We start from the raw sequence: 23234 nt of genomic DNA, 5'->3' as shown, positions 1-23234 counted from the left end.
GGGCATATTGTGTCTTTGGTAAGAAGGGCATATTGTGTCTTTGGTAATAAGGGCATAGTGTGTCTTTGGTAAGAAGGGCATATTGTGTCTTTGGTAAGAGGGACATATTGTGTCTTTGGTAAGAAGGACATATTGTGTCTTTGGTAAGAAGGGCATATTGTGTCTTTGGTAAGAAGGGCATATTGTGTCTTTGGTAAGAAGAGCATATTGTGTCTTTGGTAAGAGGGGCATATTGTGTCTTTGGTAAGAAGGGCATATTGTGTCTTTGGTAAGAGGGGCATATTGTGTCTTTGGTAAGAGGGGCATATTGTGTCTTTGGTAAGAAGGGCATATTGTGTGGCCTCTAAATGTTTAAAAATTTGTTTTCCATGACTCATCAACATGCTGATTTTATAGCACATCACTGGGTCATACTGTAAGGAGGTCCTTATTTTTTTCTTTGTTATGTGAAGGTCACCACATACCCCCCCCCCCTGGTGACAGGTCATAACAGTAGGACTTATTACTTCCAAATGGTTGTGCTAATTAGCATAAGAAAACAATATTTCTCATTGCACCCCCTATCTTGCAAAGAAAAAAAAACACTGCTTTCTTTGTTGGTTGAAGCTCATCTATCCCACAATTCAAACTATGAATTCTGTTGTAGAAACTATCCTGCTACAGTAAGAACACCTGAAGAAATGTACTTTGGATGTCTGGGCGTGTTGAAAGATCTATCACAATAGTCCCAAGTTCTAATCATGGTCCCTGTCGTACCCTGCCGTCCTGTTGGATGTTTTCTTTTTTTGAAGGCACTATTAAAACTTATAAAACTAAAGATTTATATCAGTGTTCAAATAGTTTTCAAATAGTGTCAAATATGCTGACCAATTTAGAAGATGTGTTCAATTGAGTTTAGCTTTCTAAAAACCACCCTTTGAGGGGGTGTCTTCCCTTGGGGAGTGGGCCACAAGTTCACATGTTAAACATGGTGTATACTCACTCGTCAGGAAATGGTATAGGCTGGAGAAGACTTCCTAAAACATATCTCCAGTCATCAAACTCAGACCTGGGAAAGACAAGATATAGTCAAGTGACACAGGCATTCAAAACACCTCAGACCTGCATACATGTTTCATGGCACAAGCCACAAAAAGTGATTTCATTAAAAATGCCAATGGAATTTCTATGTCAAGCTTTCTGATAGAACTTTATGAGAATTTAATTTTTCATAACAATTTGACCTACAGACTTTAATGGCTAATTTTAAGAGCTTAAGACTTTTTAACTTCAAGACAGCACATGCAAAAAAAAAAAAAAGCTAAAAGACATACAAATACTAAACAGATACATAAATTTAACAAACAGATACCAATACTTAACAGACAGATACAAATACTTAACAGACAGATACAAATACTTAACAAACAGATATAAATACTTAACAGACAGATACAAATACTTAACAAACAGATACAAATACTTAACTGGCAGATATAAATACTTAACAGACAGATACAAATACTTAACAAACAGATACAAATACTTAACAGACAGATACAAATACTTAACAGGCAGATACAAATACTTAACAGGCAGATACCAGATAAAAATACTTAACAGGCAGATACAAATACTATCCCATGGAACATTAAGAAAAAAAAATTGCAAGAACGTGGGAATGAAAGGAACACACTCATTTGTTGTGATTAGTTCTGTTTTGACTCATGGACATTTCTACTAGACACAAGCACACAGTTATCTGGCAGCTATCATGTTTAGACTGATGAAATAACAAAGTCTAAAACACAAACACTTGCGGCTGCCATAAAAATTAGAATTATTCATGAGTAAAACAAGCAAAAAACACTTTGTGCAGAACTGCACATTAACAGCCATTTTTCTCAATACTGTAAGATTTATTTTCCTTTTTCAATATCAAACATAATTAGTAAATTATCCCTAATTAATGAATTAGTTAATTTTTTTTTTTTATTAATTCATGTTTTGCTAGGAACAACGAATAATAGTGCAAAGTTTCAACTCGATTCCAGAATGAAAAATGGGAAACATAGTGTACACAAAATGTGTATCAGGCAGACAAGTGAGACTATATAACCTGTAAAACAAAAAAAGAGCAGCCTAACATTGCTAATAATTGTTACTGTTACAGGCTGGCTGTGACACAGTGAAACAAGAAAAAGGAAACACAAGTAACTGACCATCTTTGTAAAGAAGGTCTTGACTGTAACTCTATGTTATTGAAAGCTGTAAATTCTATTGATTATTAAATTGATAACCAACTTCAGAAAAGTTTTTCTATAACAGTAAAGATGTTGTAAGCTGTTGTTTTTTTTAATTTGCATCCCATGGCCCATTAACTTTAGTGTAGTTGCACCTGCCCGCATCCATCCATCCCAGTGCAGTCCATGGAGGGATCCCTCCATTCAGATCTATCATGGGCCTCTCCTGTCTTAACCCCAAGCTGTTGTAGATACACCCCTGCCCAGAGATGTCAGAAAGTGTTGGAGCTACTTACATGGTCTCCATCATAGATACATAGCACAAGAGTTTGTTTTCCCATTCTATCTGGTCAAAGTCTTCACTGTTCACGTTGTCATGGCTGGGGACAAACACACACACACAACATTAACTCCATGGTAATTCTAGTCACAGAAACACACACACAAACTAAACTTCCTGATGGGTGGAGTCACAGACTTTTTACATCAAGACATTAAGGGAGGCACGGTGGCTGAGTGGTAAAGCGCTGTTCTTCTGAACCATAGGTCCTGGTGAAACTGGGATTTTTAATTTCAGGATCTTTAGGGTGCCTCTGAGTCCACCCAGATCTAATGGGTACATGACATTGGTTGGGGAAAGGTAAAACCTATTGGTCATTGTGCTGGCCATAAGACACCCTCGTTAAGCTTGGGGCACAAAAACAGATGAGCTTTACATCATCTGCCCTATAGATCGCAAAATCTAATGGGGGAACATTTTTTTTTTTATTAAGGACTGTTATGGAGTGTGTGTTTCTATGGTAAAGGTGGGAAGAGGTTAGCAATTGGTTGTGAATGATGCAACATAGGTGGCCTTGTCATCATTTGGTTTTAGTTAAGGGGAGACGACTCCAAAACATGAGACTGCATGGTTGTGTTTTTGTAGTGAGTTAGATTTTGTTAAGAAATATTCTCACTAAATTCTAATACATTTAATTCATTTTATCACTAGTTGATTATGTCTATATATTACAAATAAATTTCTATTTAGTTTTGTTCACAAAAGGAAGTTATTCAAGTTATTTGAAGTTTTATTAGTTTGATATATTAGGCCTACAATGATTTAGTTGTCTACCAGCAATTTGGTGCTAATGACCGGTAACAACAAGGACTTAAACCATAGACTTTAAATGTCAAGTTTATATTGCCCGTTCCATTTGAGTGCTAAGGAGCCAGACATGAGAAAGACGAGTAAATATGCTTTGCTACAATTTATCTCCCTTGTATATCTCCCCTGTCCAAGAACATGCTTTACTGAACCACAAACATGTCTCAAATAATTAAGATTTATTAATCCAAATTTATTAGAGCTATTGTTCAATGGTACTGTGAATGTACAGGAGGCATGGTGGCTGAGTGGTAAAGCGCTTTGCTTCTTAACCGGGGTTCAAATCCTGGTGTACACTGGGATTTTTAAGTTCAGGATTTTCGAGCCCCTCTGAGTCCACACAGCTCTAATGGGTACCTGGGGAAAAGTAAAGGCAGTTGGAAGTTGTGCTGGTCACATGACACCCTCGTTAACCGTAGGCCACAGAAAAAAGATGACCTTACATCATCTGGTCTGAAAGGGGAACTTTACTGAGAATGTATATTGGCAGACAATAACTTTGTCTGCATTGGATGGTACAAAAATATGTAGGTTACAACTGGGGCAGCAAAGCCCCTTGAAATACTGCAGCCTTCCTTTATGTTCAAACTCAAAGACAAAACTTAAATAATGGTACTATGACAATGGGTAGAAAGAAGGAAGAGGTATTAGAAAATCAAGAAATCCTTGTTATGGTAATCTGTTGTCCATTGTTCTGGGTCATACTACATTCTCCACACAAGCATACTATGTTAGTGGCAGCCAGCACAATGTAAAAAAAAACAATAATAATAAAATCACTTGAGATGGACAAACTAATTACAAAACAATTGGGAGAGGTTCTCAAATTGAGACAGGTTCTGACAAAAGAAGAAAAGTTGAACAGATGGAGACTGAACCTGGGATGTGTGGCTGAGAGGTAGAGACTGCTAGGTTACCCAACAAGAGGGCTCGATTCAAAACCCAACTCGAGCTGTGTTGTGTTTGCTGAACACCTAAAGGCAGCACAAAACTTCCTCACAGATACCCCCCTGCCTAGAGGTCCACAATAGAGATTGGACACACACAGAGCATGTTTTTAAGAAGCAATGCTAGGGTGGAGGAGGATACAGAACAGCTCCAAGATTCCTAGTCTAGTTGGGATGTTCAAGTGGTGAATAGAAATGTTCAAGTGGTGAATTGAGATGTTCAGGTGGTGAATTGAGATGTTCAAGTGGTGAATTGAGATGTTCAAGTGGTGAATTGAGATGTTCAAGTGGTGAATTGAGATGTTCAAGTGGTGAATTGAGATGTTCAAGTGGTGAATTGATATGTTCAAGTGGTGAATTGAGATGTTCAAGTGGTGAATTGAGATGTTCAAGTGGTTAGACTTACTTCTTCCTCTCCTCATAACAATTGTAGATTGCAGCCAGGCACACAGCCACCAGATTGGGCAGTACTCTGGGATGGGGGCAATTGCTCCCTGGACCATGCATGCTGGGGGCAGAACAAGGACAAGAATTAAGTTTGCAGTCATTAATGTATCATTAGACATAGTCAATTGATTCAACCCTCTTCATTTTTACACAGATATAGGAGTGTTCATTTGTATCCCTTTCTGTCACCAACTGTGTAGGGATGTGACTAGACTGCTCAAGTGTTTTCGATATACTTAAATGTATCTATGCGTGGACTACTCTAGCTCCTAGCCAATATACTTAAAGCTATCTGATAATGTGTCGAACTCTTCAGTAAGCTAAACACAAATACTTGTAAAATATACAAAGATGTCAAGAAATAAATACAGCATTGCCAAGTTGAATTTCCATTCCAATCTTAAGCATTCCATTTATAAATCACTAACTAGACCCTGAGGTTTGGATTGGAGCCAGAATTAAATTATATTTGTGCCCAGTAAATATTTGGTGTGGACAGTTCCTGCCAGAAGTTTGTTAGGCCAATCAGTAGGCAAGAGTTCTTTAGTATTTAGAATGACAAAAAAAAAAAGCTAATAAACATGAACTATATCAAGTATTACTTTAAACGACACATTCCCCCCCCCCCACACACACACACAATCGTGATGAGCTATTTACCTCTTGACCAGAGCCTGGACCACTTTGAGCCCATCATTCTGACAGTTCAATGCCTGGATGTACTCTTGCACAAAAGTTCTCATTCGAGGATATTTCCCAAAGTCCTGGAGATGAAGATACAAACATGCTGTCACAGACATGGGACATAAAGAAACAATGGCAGGACATTCATCTCTCATAGTCATCCAATCACATCTTCATTACAAACGAGTCAGCAGTACAAGCTTTCAACACTGACATGATGAAAGGAGTTTATTAGGGCTGATAGGAGAGACAGATTTAAACATCACATTTTTTTTTTTTTGAAATTGGACTTGAAATTTTCATTCCTTTTATCTATGACTCCAAACAAACAATGTATTGAATATTGATTAAATAATTAGTTCATATAAAAAATGTACTTGAAATTGTTTTCAACACCAAAAAAAAGTATTATTTTTCAAAGTTTTCCCCCCACCTACATAATTTATACTACTTTCATTCTGACCTACTTTTAACCATTTTGATTTCTGACCTACTTTTGACAACTTTTATTCTGACCTACTTTCTACAATCTGTATTCTGATTTACTTTTCGATTTCTATACCGACCTACTTTTTAATAATTTTATTCCAACCTACTTTCATTCTTCTTACTTAATGACTAGAGTGTTATTCACTTTGTTTCACAGCAAGCAGCTTCTATAAAAACTGACATAATGAAATTTAGACATCTGGCTTAGTAGAAAAACTAAGAGTTGTGTGAATCACATTGACCTAACAACTGTGAGATAATTACATTTGTAGTTATTATATCACCCCTGGAGACTGTTGGACATGAAGTATCTCATTCTTGATCAGCACATTGTAACAAAAATAAAAAAGAAGTCCACTTTAAGAGTTTACATCAGGAAAATGTCTTGATCACAAAGTCATAAGCTATTATCTTATTAATTAGGGACATTCCTTCAAAAAAAAAAAAGATAATATAGTTCATTGTATATCCATGTGTTAATCAAGTATCTGCAAGTCATTTAGAGACTTTAGATTTCCTGGCTTATTCAGGCAGCCTGTTCCATTGCTCTGATGGCATTAGGGAAGAACTTGAATGAAAATTTCCTAGCATATAGAATGTGCATGTATCTTTAAGTGTTTCTGGGTATTTTATCTGGTTCTGTTTTTGTATTTGTAAGATTGTATGTTTCATAACACTGACCTATGACCAAAACATTGAACACAGGAACCTGTATTTTAATTGGAGTGCAGACAAAGAAATAGGCCAATGAATTGATGCGGGGGAAAAAACACATTGATTTTATTTGTTAGAAAAAAAAAAGTTAAATGGCTTTATTTTTGAATGAAACTAGTTTTTATTTGCTCTGAGTGGCACTAGAGAGGGAAGGGAGACCACTTCCAGGTGCACCAAGGCCAGTAATCAAAGATAAACAGTCTGGCTCCAGGAACATCTGTCCTGCTGTCTCAAGGAGGAAAGTTCCCACATAGAACAAATGAGAAAATACAAACACAGTTTCCCCAAGGAGGGAAAGTTCAAAGTTCACAATTCAAGTGGACCAGATCTAACGGCAGCTCCTATTGGTAATAAAAGTCCATGACTATGTTTGACTAACAGCAAATTGTACCATAAGTCAAACAACCTATTTTAATATTTATGACGTTATGACAATTAAGAAAATAGGCACATTTTTATTTCAAATTTGATGGTCTCATGAAATGTAGGGCCGAGAACCAGCATCATGTAAGGCAGCGCTGTACATTTCGATAATGCCTTTTTCTTTCGTAGTGCAATGAGAGCATGGAATCATGCCTGAATCACTCAGGAAAACCAACTGACTTCCAGTGGCAAAATTTAAGTCACTGATTAACATGCATGAGTAGATTGACAAAGGGGCAAGGGTAGGATGTAATCAACTTCTTTTTTGAATGTCTATCACTTATAAGTCACTTATGCATGACTAAATGCATGACGCGTAGGACGTAATCATCTTCTTTTTTGAAGTAACGTCTGCATTATATAAGATAAGATAAGATTAGATTAGCCAGTTTGTTGCTGGCTGAATATGTGCAACACTATCTTCCCCCCCCCCCCCCCCACACAGATTGTGTTTAGCTAACTGAAGAAGGGAAATCAACTTTATAACTTTACTATTGGGTTGAAGGATGAGGAGATCAAGTGCTGAGCATAACTGGTCAGTGGCCAATTACAATTAACTGGTGGTCAGCTGATTGACAGATTCATAGTCGCCAGACTCTACAGTTCAATTCCTACAAAATCTAATTAATTGAAGCTAGAATCAGACTCTATACTACAGACTGGTTTACTGATTACAGGACAAGTTAATTCAGCTCCATGAGTATGTACCAATCACAGGAACTGATCTAAATGCACACTCTGACAAGCCAAACAAAGTGTTGGAAATCTTGTTAATTATCAAATCTTAGACACAGTGTCTGAATGTGTCAAATTTACTGTATAGAGAGCCAGACATTGTAAAAAAGTAAAGTTCCCCTTTCAGACCTTGTGGTCTATAGGGCAGATGATGTAAAGGTCATTGACTGGACAATAACCTAGTGGCTGATTTCAGTAAAAGAGTGTTGTCTAAAGTTGTGTTTGAATGTAGAATGGATTAACACTTCAGTGTAGCACTGTATTGACTAGTCTACTAAAACAACTAGACTTAGTATTGCCAGTGTAATGTTCATCCTATATAGCATGGAAGCATTCATACATAAACTGTTAAGTCATCACATTTGTTTGAAAGCAGTTAAGGGCTATCATTGAACAACATATTCCTTTAAAAAAATGATTCGGACCAAAACTTAACTATCTCAATGAACAGTGACTCAATTAGACAGCCAAAAAAAATCAATTGAACAAAGACTGAACTAATTCTTGGTATGTTGCAATGTGAACTCTGTGACATGGCCTCATGTAGTATGAACATAGTACAATGGTTTGACAGCAGTTGAAACACAAGTACTATTGATTTCCTGTTGTTGTTGTTGTTGCTGAGAACAATGCAGTGAAGTGGAGCCTAGACCAAGCTGAAATGTGACTCTAATGACAGCTGCTACAATAGACTCCTAACAAGTCAGGCCTTCTCTATGCCACGCAAGCACTCAGCGCTCAAGTCTTGGGAGACACACTGAGCATGGCCTAGGTGTTGACATGAGTCATTAGAGAGGCATCGGATGACTGTGCCTTCCTTTCAAATTAACAATGTACACAACAACAGAATTCTATTCTGTGATAGCAGATAAAAATGACAGCAAGAGCATTGTAAAAACGAAATTCTCTAGACAGCCAAGAATGGTGGCAGGGGAGGCAAATGAGTTGAAAGATAACTAGATCTGTTCATAAAAAAAAGATTTTACTCTAAAGAAGATTTATAAAAATGGCAGTGAGGTGAAGATAGGAACTGGTGGCCATTCTGACTCAAGAGGAGGTAACAATTCCTTATTAAGTTTTATTATCTTTTATCCTCAAATATTATCACATTCTCCTGTACCTGACCCAGGGCATTCAGGGTAAAAGATAACAGATACAGGGCAATCAGGGTAAAAGATAACAGATACAGGGCATTCAGTAGACAAGACAGACACAGGACATTGAGGTACAAGATAAACACAGGACATTCAGGGTACAAGATAGACACAGGACATTCAAGGGAAAAGATAACTGACACAGGACATTCAGGGTACAAGATAGACACAGGACATTCAGAGGACAAGATAACTGACATAGGACATTCAGGGGACAAGATAACTGACACAGGACATTCAGGGTAAAAAAAACAACAGACACAGGACATTCAGGGAACAAGATAACTGACACAGGACATTCAGGGTACACGCAGACACAGGACATTCAGGAGACACGATAACTGACACATTCAGGGAACAAGATAAAAACATAACATTTAGGTTACAAGACTGACACAGGACATTTAGGGGACAAGATATTCATTTCTTTTGGCAACACTAAAAAAAAACATGTTTCTGTTTATGACTTCAGTACAGTGAGAGGAAGAGAACAACTATTTCTCTGACACAATGGTCAACAAAATGGACCCCAAGGTAGACTTGGTTGAACAAAAAGACTAGGAAAAACATCCAGTCACCTTAGCAGAAGTAACAGAAAGATATTTCCATGGGTTTTAAAAAACCTCCACTCCTAGCTGTTGTCCCAAGAGTCACATTGACACTAAATAAATGATCACCATGTAACTTTGTTGGTGTATGCAGTTTAAAAAAAAAAGCTTATTGATTTGATTTTAAACCAGACATTTATTGGCTGTTGTTCTCTTTTTTTTGTTTATAAATGAACTAACTGGGAAACAGGTTAAACAAAATAACACAAATGTTAATTAATTCCTACTGTATGTTCCAATAGTACAGAAAACTAAACATTTATACATTGTCCTCATTTGTGACAATTCTAATGGATAAAGATTGATGATAAATGTCACAATACATAAGTGGGGAAAAAAGAGAGTGATTCTTTTCAGTGCATTTTCAATTTTCCTGTTCATATGATGTCTGCCTGTATTATGACTGTTATCTCTTTATCATGTCTAACATTTGCATGGGATGGGCCATAAGCAATAGGGATATTACTGATACTCAGAAATAAAGTATAATTATTATTGTTCTTGAGTTCAATAGGTGGAACACTGGACATTAAAAGGTAAATGATTTTTAATTAATTCAATTAGTTAATGACTTGATCTTACCATAATTTTAATTAATGTGTTGTCAGCAGCATGAGTTCAGGTGCAGCAGACGTTTGTGTGCACCAGGAGTTTAGGTGCACAATTTTGGATTGATAGGATAACAAATTGTTGTCTAAATAAATCATTCCAATTTCGCTCTATAAGGAATTCCACTAAGTGGCAAGTGTGAAGATAAGCTAAGGGGAAAAACAAAGTTGTTTCTACTAAAGCAGCGGTTCTCAACCTTTTATGCTCGACGACCCCTTTTTACAACCCCCCACTCTGCCGCGCCCCCCCCTTCCGTAAACACACACAGCAATAGAAGAATGGAAAAAAACAATTCATTTTTTCGATGGTCTTAGGCGACCCCTGACAAATCATCAATCGGCCCCAAAAGGGGTCACGACCCACAGGTTGAGAACCCCTGTACTAAAGGATGTATTGGTTCACCTGAAATTTCTTTTTGGGGGTTGGGGGGTACATTAATTAATGAACAAGATAATGGATTGTCTTAGACATCAAGAAATAATGTAGTAGTTCAGACCTAGCTGTGACCTATATTTTTTGCCATGTCCAGTGTAGCAATCAAGTTATTTCCCAGCTTCCTAGAGCAGGTTACACACATGAAGTGGACAAAGGTGACATTTTCATGTCTTCCCTCCTCCCCCCAGGTATGACTCTCATGTTTGCCTCAAGTGACGGAGCTCCAATCATTGTGTCACCCAATGAAAAAAGTATAGACCAAAAAAGAATGTTAAGATTTGGTGGGGAGGTATGTTCCTTGGGGTATGTTCCTTTGATATTCAGCTCTATCAATAAAGGTAAACTTAAATCCAGCACTTGATGAATATCTCTCACCCATAGTGACAGATGAAAACCACAACTTTGAAGCAAGAAGTCTAAGCTAAAGTATCCTGATCTCTTCACTGGTGTCTCCTAGAAATAAGAAGAGAAGTTTCAAGTACTCACTGTATTGTGTTTCAGTATTCGATGGACCACTGGCGTGAACAACTCAATCACCAATGTTGACCTAGGGCTGTCTTTGCAGTGCTGTGAAGACATAAAGAGTTTGTAACCCAACATGAGACTAATCATTCATCTTCATTGTACAATTACACAACATCAGTTAGGGCCTGAAATCTTAAAAGCAAGAACTGAACAATGTTAAATATCAAAGTATTTTGAATGTGACTCAGTGGCACAAGATGTGATAAGCCTTCACAAGCACTTTCAAAAGACATTTACCAAACATTCCTAATAAATAGTCATGTCATTGAAAGATTCAATGAATTCAAGTTTTTGATTTGCCTGTTTCCAGAACTAAAAAAATATTCCAAGTCATTTTCTTCTTCTTCTTCTAGCCAGCTTTATTGCTGCTGAGCTGTGAGCTCTTTTGCAGACTGTGCCAAGGAAAAAAAGTGTGCTGTTTTTTTCAGCTGTTCAGCACTGCCGTAAAGGGTGTTGGTTATGTTGGGCTGTAGTGGAAGTAGGGTCTGCCTAAGGTGGATTAGGGAGGGGCATTCAAAGAGGATATGGTTTACGGTTTCAAAGGGGTGGGCGCAATGTCTGCAAAGGGGTAGTTGTGTGGAGTTTATTTTGTTCAGGTGGTAATTTAATAGTGGTGTGTGTCCTGTTCTTAGTAAAGTCATAAAAATCTATTTGTTACATTATTTTCAGAACATGATCTTATCTCTAGACACTCAAGGCACTTCCTGACCATTGGCTGGTAATAGTGATGGTCAAATAAACAAAACAAACAGTAATACAGTCATTTCTACAAAATGTATTTCCACTTAGGAGAAGACTAAGTTGACATGTCTATTCCTCCTACTCCGTCCCATTATCTCCCTTTGCTTGTGAATCCAGTGCAAGTGTCAAGATATACTAATGTACTTCTTCCCACTAGGCAATTCAGTTTATCTTGTGATCTCAGCTCAACACTCTGCTCAAGAAGAGATCATAAAACAAACTGTTATCTCTGAGAGACCATTAGTTTGTATTGCCTGCCTCACAGTTTCTTGCTCTGATCTTCTTACTCTCTCAAATGTTAATAGGTACAACTTTGACTGTCCTCCTCTCCCCCAGGGCATTTCCCTCATTACTTTTTTTTATTTCCTTTTTTTTTTTTTTTAACAGTTGGACAACAACTACATCTATAAGCCACCTGACTACTGGGTGAAAGGACTGAGGTATCTACACCAATCAAAATAGTCATTTTAGGGAATCATTTTGTTTTAAATTGTGTGACAAAGTCTGATATTAAAGGTAACAGGTATGATGGTCAGGTGGGATATAGCATGACCATCTGTTTTAATTAGTCCCCAGCATTGGGAGAATTTAGAAGAGGTCGAGTGGTTAAGCACTTGACTTCTGAACAAATGGGGTATCAGTCAACACTCTCATCTCAAGGGAGCACCTTGGGATGTGTTAGTGAATGTAAAAGCTGTTGGTCATTGTACTGCGCACATAAAACCCTCGTTAAAAGTCTAATTTCTAGTTACTTTTCTGGACTATTTTCTAGTAGTGATATTTTCTCACATTTTTTGGTTGATACAATATGTTGATTCACTAAAAAGTTTTGATCTACTAGACTTATATAACAGGGAACATTTATCTATCTATAATTCTATATCAACATATACCAATGCTATTTGTGGCAGAGGTGTGGGGGAGACTGCTTGCTTTGTGGGGACATTGTTCCCACCATATCTAGTGTCCAGGTTTTCATTGCAGTATATCTCCATGATGAAAATAGATTTAATAATAGTTGTCCTATGACTTACCTTGCTGAAGAATTCACATATCTCCTGGGTGGGATGGTTCTTTTCTAACAGAGGGGTCAAGGCCACAATGATACTCTCTTGGAATTCTTTCCCAAGAAACTCGTCATTCTGAAAGGAAGACATTGGACCATGTTAAATGACACACACTTTGATGTTGACATTAGGTATGCATAGGACTCTTCCCAAAGTCTTGTGTTTACTCCATCACAGATTTCCTAGAAACATGTGAAATTGTTGCTTTTAAGCTTCTTTCAAGGAAACAAAGTGCTATTTACAAAACAATAGCAAGGTGGAGAAAGAGAATTGACCCTGAGACATTTGACCTTTCATCATCAAAGTGATCCATGTCCACCAACAGCCACAATGTTTAAGTTTTTTTTTTACAAAGCTTATACCACTGTGCCAGTTATTTCTCTAACAACCATTCTCAAATCAAGTTGAAAATTCGCACAATTATTCATTGGCGTAGACAAAACATGAACCAAATTTTTTTTTTAAAGTAACCAGTTAGCCAATTAATTACTGGTAATTAATTATTTTGTTTGATACCAACAAGAGAAACTAGTCTTCCAATATTCACAGATATGGCTAAATTTCCTGGGTTTAGTCCCATTAAATAATTTTTAAGGCTATTTCTCCCTCACACATTCTCCGATCAAGTAGATACTTCTAACAATTATTTATTGTACCTAGCAAAAAACATGAATCGATATAAAAAAAATAATTAAAAAAAAAAATAGTCAACTAATTTTTGGTAATTAATTAATTATTTTTTTATTGAATAAGGGCAATAACTAGTACACAGTTAATACAGTTTTAAGGGCAGTGTTCTTCCTCTTTACATAACTTTTTTTTTAGGAAAAAAAAAAGATTTGTTTATATTTTTCTTGTTTTTGTGTTTGTAGTTAAAGAAAAATGTTAACTAACAAACCAATTAGAAAGCAAAATCTACAAATTGCCCAATACCAGTTTAAAAAATCTGAGATTAACCCTGTCAGGGCTGGAAGTGTCTCATATCTGACCAGCACCGAGTTCAATCCCACCTGTTCTCTGATAAGAAAAACTTAAGGAACAGTGCCACAGAAGTGTCAGAGTTAAAAGGGGGACAGAAATCTTATTGTAAATGTCCTCAGATAAATTATTTATTGGCTTATTTTGTTTTCAACTAAAGTTTGTTTACTTCCACAGGTTTACAATGTGACTCTTTGTTTACCATCAGAGGAGTTAAAACAACAAACACTGGAGCATGTGTTGTCACTGGGACTCCGCTTCCTAAAGGGTTTGACCCACGGCAAACATAGCTTCCATGCAACGTAACAAAACGGGTCCGTTGTGCTGGATGTTCGGTTGATCTCAGAGAGGTCGATGTGACATGTACTAGAGCAGCGGTTCTCAACCTTTTAGGCTCGGCGACCCCTTTTTACAATCCCCCACTCTGCCGCCCCCCCCCCCCCCACAGCAATAGAAGAAAAGACCAAAAAAAAATCCATTTCTTCGATGTTCTTAGGCGACCTTTGGCAAATCGTCAATCGACCCACAGGTTGAGAACCCCTGTACTAGAGGGTATTCTATGTGATGTTTGATTTGTTTCCCCATGTATGATGTAGATAGGATGTACAGACCTAAACACTGAGAAGACTGTCCCCCTGTTCTGCTATTAATTACAGGACAATGAATTAATAAAGTGGTTAATTATCAGGAACAACAGCGTAAGCTTTTAATACACTTACAAACTGTGAACTGTTGATTGCGCGTCCTTTGCAATAGGTAATGGTAAAAGAAGAACAATCCAAAACTTTGACCCCCAGTTCAAAAAGGTCGGATCTAACTCTACATAGCATTCAGTCCAAAGACATGCATGCAGTCAAACATGCGAGGTCTTGTAACTACATTCAACATATGTCTATATATGTATATGTTCGTGTTAAGACTAAAACTAAGGCTTACTGATCTTAATTTGAAAAAACAACAACTAGAAAAACATTTTTTTAAATACTTTTGAAAGCTTGTATTAAGTGTAATTGTATCAATGAGTTTGGATCAGTCATGTAATTAAATTTGCAATAGATCTAGATCTAGACTAACAATAATAAATCCGTGCGATAGTTTGACCAATTGTTTTTGTTTAGCGCAATTTCATGCTTGTAGCTTTCTCAATCACTTGTCTGGACCAGTTGGAAAAAAAGGGTGGGGGGAGAACTGGGTAACTGCGTAAATGTTGCAGTGATCGATTTTTAAATGCATTTATAAAAAAATAAACAAAGTTGCACGACTTGAATTCGAACTGTAGGACTCAATCCTCCTCAGGGGAACTAATTCAACTTAACCCACCACTACAATTAATAATTAATTCCAAATTAATTAATTTTTTTTAAATGGATTTTTGTTTTGTCAGGTACAAGAAATAATTGTGGCAAAATTTCAACTTGATTCGAGATTGGGGTGTGGGAGAAATAGCGCGGACAGACTTTTTACCAGACAGACATGGTTGATGCAAGCTTTGTAATAAAAAAAAAACAAACGTGTTCAGTTATTGCTGTGTAGGTCTGTAGTGTTGTGTAACTACTGGTCAACGTGTGGCTGCAGGAATGAACTCGACACACACATTGAAATACAAACTTAAAATCCTCTTTTATGGACAGAATAAACTCATAAGCTTATGAACACAGGCTTTCAATCTCAGTGTAGTCCTATACAAATAAATGACAAGATGTTAAAAGAGCTTCACTCCATCTACTTGTTCTCGCACTTCAGTATTCCCAAAGAGTCTTCCCTTTCATCACCCCCCTCTCTCTTCTTTCATGCACCCCCTGCAAACGCAATCCTTCCTTCTAAAAATAGTATCTTAGTCCTAGTACGTGTAATACATCAGACAACACTAACACGCACAAGAGAATCTTGATTCTAGATTACACCCAGGAAGGACAGTGTTTCACATTTTCTGACCGTGGCCTAAGAAGTCAAGGAGTCTGGACAACACACAGTTCTAAACAGTGAACATCAGCTGATACACAAGAATTGGGGAGGTAAATATTGGATGGAATGTCAATCTCTGGTATTCATGTTAGCGAAAACTGATGAACTGACTAATTAGTCAACTTACTCCTGACTTACTTCAAACTTCCTATTGACTAACTTCAGCTAAATCCTGACTAGCTTAAACTTCAAACTTCCTATTGACTAACTTCAGCTAAATCCTGACTAACTTAAACTTTAAACTTCCTATTGACTACCTTCAGCTAAATCCTGACTAACTTAAACTTCAAACTTCCTATTGACTACCTTCAGCTAAATCCTGACTAACTTAAACTTCAAACTTCCTATTGACTAACTTCAGATAAATCCTAACTTAAACTTTAAACTTCCTATTGACTAACTTCAGCTAAATCCTGACTAACTTAAACTTCAAACTTCCTATTGACTAACTTCAGCTAAATCCTGACTAACTTAAACTTCAAACTTCCTATTGACTAACTTCAGCTAAATCCTGACTAACTTAAGTCTCTAAGGATCGAGACAAGTTTTGTACAGACGTCGTAGCTCATGCGTTATTCAATAAACCTGTTCTTTATTGGTCACAAAACGTGCAAGGGATAGCACCTGGCATACAAGTGTCAACACCTGCAGATCGGTTGGCTATGACGTCTAGATATATAAATCTCTAGCCACTGGAGAGCACTCCACTTCATTATTGACTGTACACTGTTTCATCAATATAAGGCAGGCTATCAGATCATGTCAGCTAGAGAGTGTATCACGTATTGAACGTTGAACGTTCATGGTGACAAGCAATAAATTGAACTTTTTGTAGGACACTTTCACCCCCTCTCCCCCAAGACCTTGAAAAGGTTACACCTGAACTCAGAGGTGTTTGTGACCCTGCAAAGTGGCAGGTTCTTGTCCAGAAATAGCTCTTGATGGGGCAGCCTAAAGGAATCCTGTTTATAGTAGAGCACGCATGAACCTACACTGAGATTCTGTGTAGACTGTGGACCATTGCGGCCGTAACAGTGTCGCTCGAACGAAAATCTGGATGGAAATGTCTCTCTAGCTTTTGCACTACCATCTCCTTTGTTCTATGTAGAGATGTCATGGCATAATACTCGCATCCTGCCTGTTGCCAACTTTGAGAAGATTGAGAAGACCTAAAGTCAGGAACAACTAGCAGGCATGCGTATCGTCTCTCTGAGGTCAGTAGTATCAAGACTAAGACTAAGACTGCTTTATTGATCCTTACGGAAATTTGTTGTGATTACAAAGACTCTTTTCTCATATAAAGACAACACAACAGAAAAATACACATAAATACAACAGACACAACAGAAAGAGTTCATTCAGCAACTACACACAGGCATCTTGGTGCTTTTCATGTTCCCTTATCAACGAGTGGCGGTGATATAGTCTGACCGAGTAAGGTACGAACGAGTTTTTGTCCCGCTCCGTTCTTGTTTTGATTGACAGCAGTCGCTCACTTCGCGACGACCTGACGTAGTTCTGATGGAGCGGGTGGCCGTGGTCTTCCAATATTTTTTGATTTTCCGTAGACACTTTTGTTCAAAAAATTCCTTTAAATATGGCTATGTTGTGAGTGTATGCCCTTTTTATGATGTTTTCTAGATGTCGCAACAGTTTAGATGAAGCGTTGCCTTGCCAACAGGTCATTCCGTATGTTAGCAGATTTTGTATAGTCGCGCCGTAAAAAGTATCTAGAATCTTCTTGTTTAGTTTAAAGCTATTGAGTTTGTATAGAAAAATATCAGGATTGTATACTAACACATAATAGTAAAGCACTGACCTAGACCATCGAAATGAATGGGATCATAGCTGCGCTTTTAGATAATATCTTCTGTATCAAAGATAAGAGATGAATAATGTTGGTGACCACTGATTAGACTATCGAATGTGATCATCATCACTGCGCCTTCAGATATTTTCTAGTGTATCAATCAAGAGATGAATAAAGTTGGTCTTCACTGACCTAGACTATTCTACCAAATCGAATGGGATGATAGCCGCGCCTTTATCATATTTTCTTCTGTGTCCATCAAGAGATAAAGAACACTATCCGTCGACGATCAGTACTTCCAAACCAGCGACTGCCCTAATCACCGACATGCACACTTTGAGCCTAATACAGTCTTTTGTTAAATGAGGATGCTTTTTGGCCACCCAGAAAATGTCACGCCCTAGTATGCTCAACAAGAGAAATACAAATCTGATGACAAGTGAATGGAAATACTTTTGGGTCTTTGTAGAATTTCTTACAGAACGTCACGTCGTTCACAAAGTCTCAAATACAACTCTACCAGCAGTGGTTCTTCTTATAGGCAAAAAGTATTTGTGTTTAAGAATCAGCAGAAAATAAAGGAAAACCGACACATTTCACAACTACAAAGACCGACACTGAGCGGCTGTTTGTTGCTGAACCGTTAATTAATAAAGTGGTTAATTATTAGGGATAACAGACTAGGCTTCCAATCAAATCAACAACTTCAGCATGAATAGATGAATGTGTGTACGCGTGTGCGTGAAACAAGAAATGAAAAACAAAAAAAAACTTTGACCCAGACAACAGAACATGTTGACACTGACGATGAAGTGTGCAAAGAACTATCAGACATTGATTCGTTGTCTATGTTAAAGCTAAATGGGAAGTAATTGAATTATTCCTATCAAGCTCCACGGATGATGCGCAGGACAAGCTCAGATAGACCTGCCAAAGAAGCAGTGTTTGATTTCAACATTTCCCCACTACAGTTGATCAACTATCTAACAATCTTCATTAAAAAATAAAAACAGAGCTACTACTGAACTCGTGTGTCATCAACTTCATTCCAATGCATTTGATCTGCTTCTGATTTTTGTAAGAAACATTCCAACTAAGTTCATGATTGTGGCCCAAAGTATCGTAGTGTGAACTAAGTGGCCCAAGAAAACAAATCGAATGCTTGATGCACATTTCAAACATCGCCCCCCCCCCCAAAAACAGAAAACGTTACAAGAGGAAAGAATCGTTTCACATCACGATTTGATAGGTCGTAGGTATACAAGTACCACTAAAACACTATCGGGCCATGTCGGAGTGAGTTTGAAAAAGAAAAAAAGTGAACTTACTGACTGCATGATGGTGTTCGAGCGAGCCAGCAGAACCAGGTCTGGAGTTATAGAGTGAACGTGGTCTAGGTCCAGACGTACAGTGAGTCTGTCCACTGTGACAAACTGTCAGTGATGGTCATCACCACTAATGCTTATAGTGAGTCGGGTGGACGCCACCGGACTTTTATCTCGTTCTCACTCGCTCACTCCCTTTTTCTCGCTCACGCTCTTTCTCTACCTCTCTCTTGCTCATGCACGCTACATCAGCCAGTGTTAGAGTAGGGGGCGGGGGGGGGGGGCGAGAAGGTATACTTACAGACCAGCAAAATATAAAAATACTTTTTAAAAAAACAAAGCTTGTGTTAATTGTAATTGTATGGATTAGCTTGAATCAATTCTGTAAATAATTAATCATAGATCTAGACAAACAACAATAATCTGTTCACCAATTGTTTTTATTTAGCTTGGCAAACTCAATACACTATGGTAAAATCACTTGGGGGAGGGGAATTGGGGGGGGGGGGGGGCAATCGAGAGGGTTTCCGTGATGGCTTTTTTTTTTTTTAATTTCGACTTCAAGTCTAACTCGAGGGCTCAAGCCTGCTAAAGCTGACAGACTAGCCACTCAGCCTGCCAAGTGCGTATGAAAACAGAAGATTTTATCGTTATCTATTGTAAGTTTCGAATTTTTAGGCCAAGACCCAATTCTCTGTAAACCGTGGTTGAGTGGTAGAGCGCTTGGGGGTCCCAGGTTCGAATCAAGGTGAAGACTGGCATTTTTTACTTTCAGGACCTTTAGGGCGCCTCTGAGTCCACCCTGCTCTAATGGGTACCTGACATTAGTTGGGGAAAAGTAAAGGAGGTCGGTCGTTGTGATGGCCACACCCTCGTTAAAATTGGCCACAGAAAAAGATGACCTTTACATCATCTTCCCCATAGATCACAAGGTCTGAAAGGGGGGAACTGATTCGCAATTCTCTACACAAACTCCCCTAAGCTAGTACTGTCTCTATATAAAATGAATAATTTCATTATGCCTAATTGATCAAATAATTGGTCGATTGTTAAAATGGATTCGTCTTTTGATAGGGACAATGAATAATTGTGCAAAGTTACAGCTCAACCCGAACATGGGATGTGGAAGAAAGGACGTGAACTAAACTCCATCTAGAAAGACAAAGAGTTGTGACAAAAGCTACAGAACTAACAAACGCTCTCTCCTAACCAACCCAAACGCAGCAAATCAAAACTATCAAACGTCTATGGAATGTTAGCATAGAGCTTGAAGAGCAGAAAGAATTGTTGGTGATACTTGTGTCAACTTATCTACACACTAAATACTAGTCAGGTGGTCACTTAAGTCCTAGCCCCCCAGAACCCGTCAGCTTCCATCAAACCGATATTACTTCTACATATAGTTCGTCCATCGTGGTTCGATGATGACCACTTTGCCATCCAGGGGGGGCTGAGGGCTTTGCACTGGGGTTCTATGCCTCCTCATGTGGCTGGTGAGACCTATGTGAGCCCGGAATGTTCGGCTACACACTGGGCAGGTTTTTCCAGCTGGAGCTAGTGTCGTGGGTCTTGATTTTCTTCTCAGGCGTTTTTCTTCTGCCAGCGTTGTTCTCTTTTCCTCAGCAACCTGAGCGCCAGTTTTCACAGCGCGACGCCATGGTGCTCTGTCTGGTGCCTCTGTCTCCCAGGTGGCTGGGTCTATGCTGAACGCCTTCAGAGAAGCTTTGAAGCTTACCTCTACATAGGAAAAAGTTCAAAATGGTCCGAATGTCTAAATCCTAAAATTGTCTTTTTGGATGAGGGGGCGGGATATAGAACCTAAAAGGAGATAATCAATTACCCGGTCTGGGCATCGACTGCTTCATTAATGACCACTGATTACTCATATTTATCAATCCAACGAATTCGTCCATGGGTATATATATATTGTTGGATACTTGGTTAGTATAGAGACGCACTATAGTTGACGGACTTTGAACCCGACATACAAAGACGTCACGGATTAGTGAGTTTTAGTTTATTTGTTATGTTTAGTCGGTTGGAGTTAGGAGTTCAAGGTGACAACACCTTATTACGAACAGAGACTTGACTGTGGCCTTTATGTATTCAACTTTATCCAAGTATATAAAACGTCTTGTTCATGAGTAGTTTAAACGCATCTAACACACACGTACAAGGAACTCAAACATCTACTTAGTAATCTGTCTTAGTCAGAGAGTCATCATACAACTACAAGATCAAGGCCTATCACAGTGGCGACTCAAAACGGAACAACTCTCAGCGCATGCTCTCGCCATTAAAAAAAAAAAAACACGTCACATCAACAGTCAAAGTCTTTAATTTCCTTCCTTAAAAAAATATTCGATGTCACACTTTTGTGCCAGGAAGTTGAACGCAAGGACTTTGTTCTCTACCAAACCGGCAAGCATTGAATTGCAGTCCATGTATAAAGATGTTTGTCAAGCCCTCCCCACATGTCTGTCGCCACATTTCGACTTCAATTGCTGTGAAAGAATACTCATCACCTCGGCTTACAAACTAAATATGGCGACGCACCAAGCCTCCACAAAGCTTTGACAAGCTCAACGCCTTTTAATCTTTGTTCGAAACTTGTGGATCAATAGAGATCGCTCACTGTTCCAATTGAAAGCATTTTATTATAAGAACCATTCTAGAAGAATTGATCCCTACAGCCCAAGCTGTAATTGCTGCTACTGAAGCTAGAAAGTACACTATGAAAGATGTAATAACATCTTGGCATACACTGATCATTTACATCTCCCAAGATTAAGAAATGATGAAACAGTTCATTTGGCTACGTAGACCCACTTGTGACCTGCATATTTGGTCATGAGCATTTTAAGTTAGTTTTTATTTATATAAATGGGAGATCTTTTACAAGGCTAGGCAATAGACAGCCTGTTGAAGCAGTTGCGTGTTACTTTAAGGATGTTTTGTAGCATAGCGTGCGTACAAGGTTCTTCTAACTTGGATGTACGGTAGGATTTTACTGTGTAAGGGTGTACTCTTTCAAGTGTTCTACCGTATTTTGGTTTTATCAGGATTCTACCGTATTTGGATTTTATCAGGATTCTGCAGTATTTGGGTTTATCAGGATTCTACCGTATGTGGGTTTATCAGGATTCTACAGCATTTTGGGTTTTATCAGGATTCTACCGTATTTTGGGTTTATATGGATTATACCGTATTTGTGTTTTATCAAGATTCTAGCGTATATTGGGTTTATCAGGATTCTAGCGTATTTTGGGCATTATCGGGATTCTACTGTATTTGGGTTTTATCGGGATTCTGCTTTATTTTGGGTTTTATCAGGATTCAACTGTGTTTGGGTCAGTTTTATGGATTCTACCGTATTTATGTCAATTTTATTAGGATTCAACATATTAAGAAGAGTGGTTATAGGGTTAAAATGTATCGTGTTTAAGTGTGATCAGTATGGCCTAGAACTGACTCAGTCACAGCCAGAAGACCAAGCTGCCCACTCTAGAACTGACTCAGTCACAGCCAGAAGACCAAGCTGCCCACTCTAGAACTGACTCAGTCACAGCCAGAAGACCAAGCTGCCCACTCTAGAACTGACTCAGTCACAGCCAGAAGACCAAGCTGCCCACTCTAGAACTGACTCAGTCACAGCCAGAAGACCAAGCTGCCCACTCTAGAACTGACTCAGTCACAGCCAGAAGACCAAGCTGCCCACTCTAGAACTGACTCAGTCACAGCCAGACAATCAGGCCAACCACTCTAGAACTGACTCAGTCACAGCCAGACAATCAGGCCAACCACACAAGAACTGACTCAGTTACAGCCAGACAATCAGGCCAACCACACTAGAACTGACTCAGTCACAGCCAGACAATCAGGCCAACCATTCTAGAACTGACTCAGTCACAGCCGGACAACCGGGCTAACCACTCTAGAACTGACTCAGTCACAGCCAGACAATCAGGCCAACCACACTAGAACTGACTCAGTCACAGCCAGACAATCAGGCCAACCATTCTAGAACTGACTCAGTCACAGCCGGACAACCGGGCTAACCACTCTAGAACTGACTCAGTCACAGCCAGACAATCAGGCCAACCACACTAGAACTGACTCAGTCACAGCCAGACAATCAGGCCAACCACTCTAGAACTGACTCAGTCACAGCCAGACAATCAGGCCAACCACACTAGAACTGACTCAGTC

General features: G+C 38.5%; 1 protein-coding gene across 5 annotated transcripts in view; it reads right to left on the bottom strand.

Annotated features, from left to right (window-relative positions):
- Positions 1-23234, bottom strand: part of LOC106069745 (C-Maf-inducing protein-like) — a 114434-nt gene that overhangs the window by 23024 nt on the left and 68176 nt on the right. For all 5 annotated transcript variants that reach the window (XM_056034607.1, XM_056034604.1, XM_056034603.1 and 2 more), the window contains exons 7-12: positions 12915-13022; positions 11101-11181; positions 5424-5527; positions 4723-4824; positions 2519-2602; positions 983-1048 (exon numbers count right to left, since the gene is read on the bottom strand). In XM_056034607.1, coding sequence (XP_055890582.1) covers positions 983-1048; positions 2519-2602; positions 4723-4824; positions 5424-5527; positions 11101-11181; positions 12915-13022 — 545 coding nt within the window. The remainder of the gene's footprint in view (positions 1-982; positions 1049-2518; positions 2603-4722; positions 4825-5423; positions 5528-11100; positions 11182-12914; positions 13023-23234) is intronic.

Source organism: Biomphalaria glabrata, chromosome 7 (assembly GCF_947242115.1).
Source record: "Biomphalaria glabrata chromosome 7, xgBioGlab47.1, whole genome shotgun sequence".
NCBI lineage: Eukaryota > Metazoa > Mollusca > Gastropoda > Planorbidae > Biomphalaria > Biomphalaria glabrata.
The sequence above is the reverse complement of the archived record's forward strand: the minus strand, read 5'-3'. Positions and strand labels throughout refer to the sequence as shown.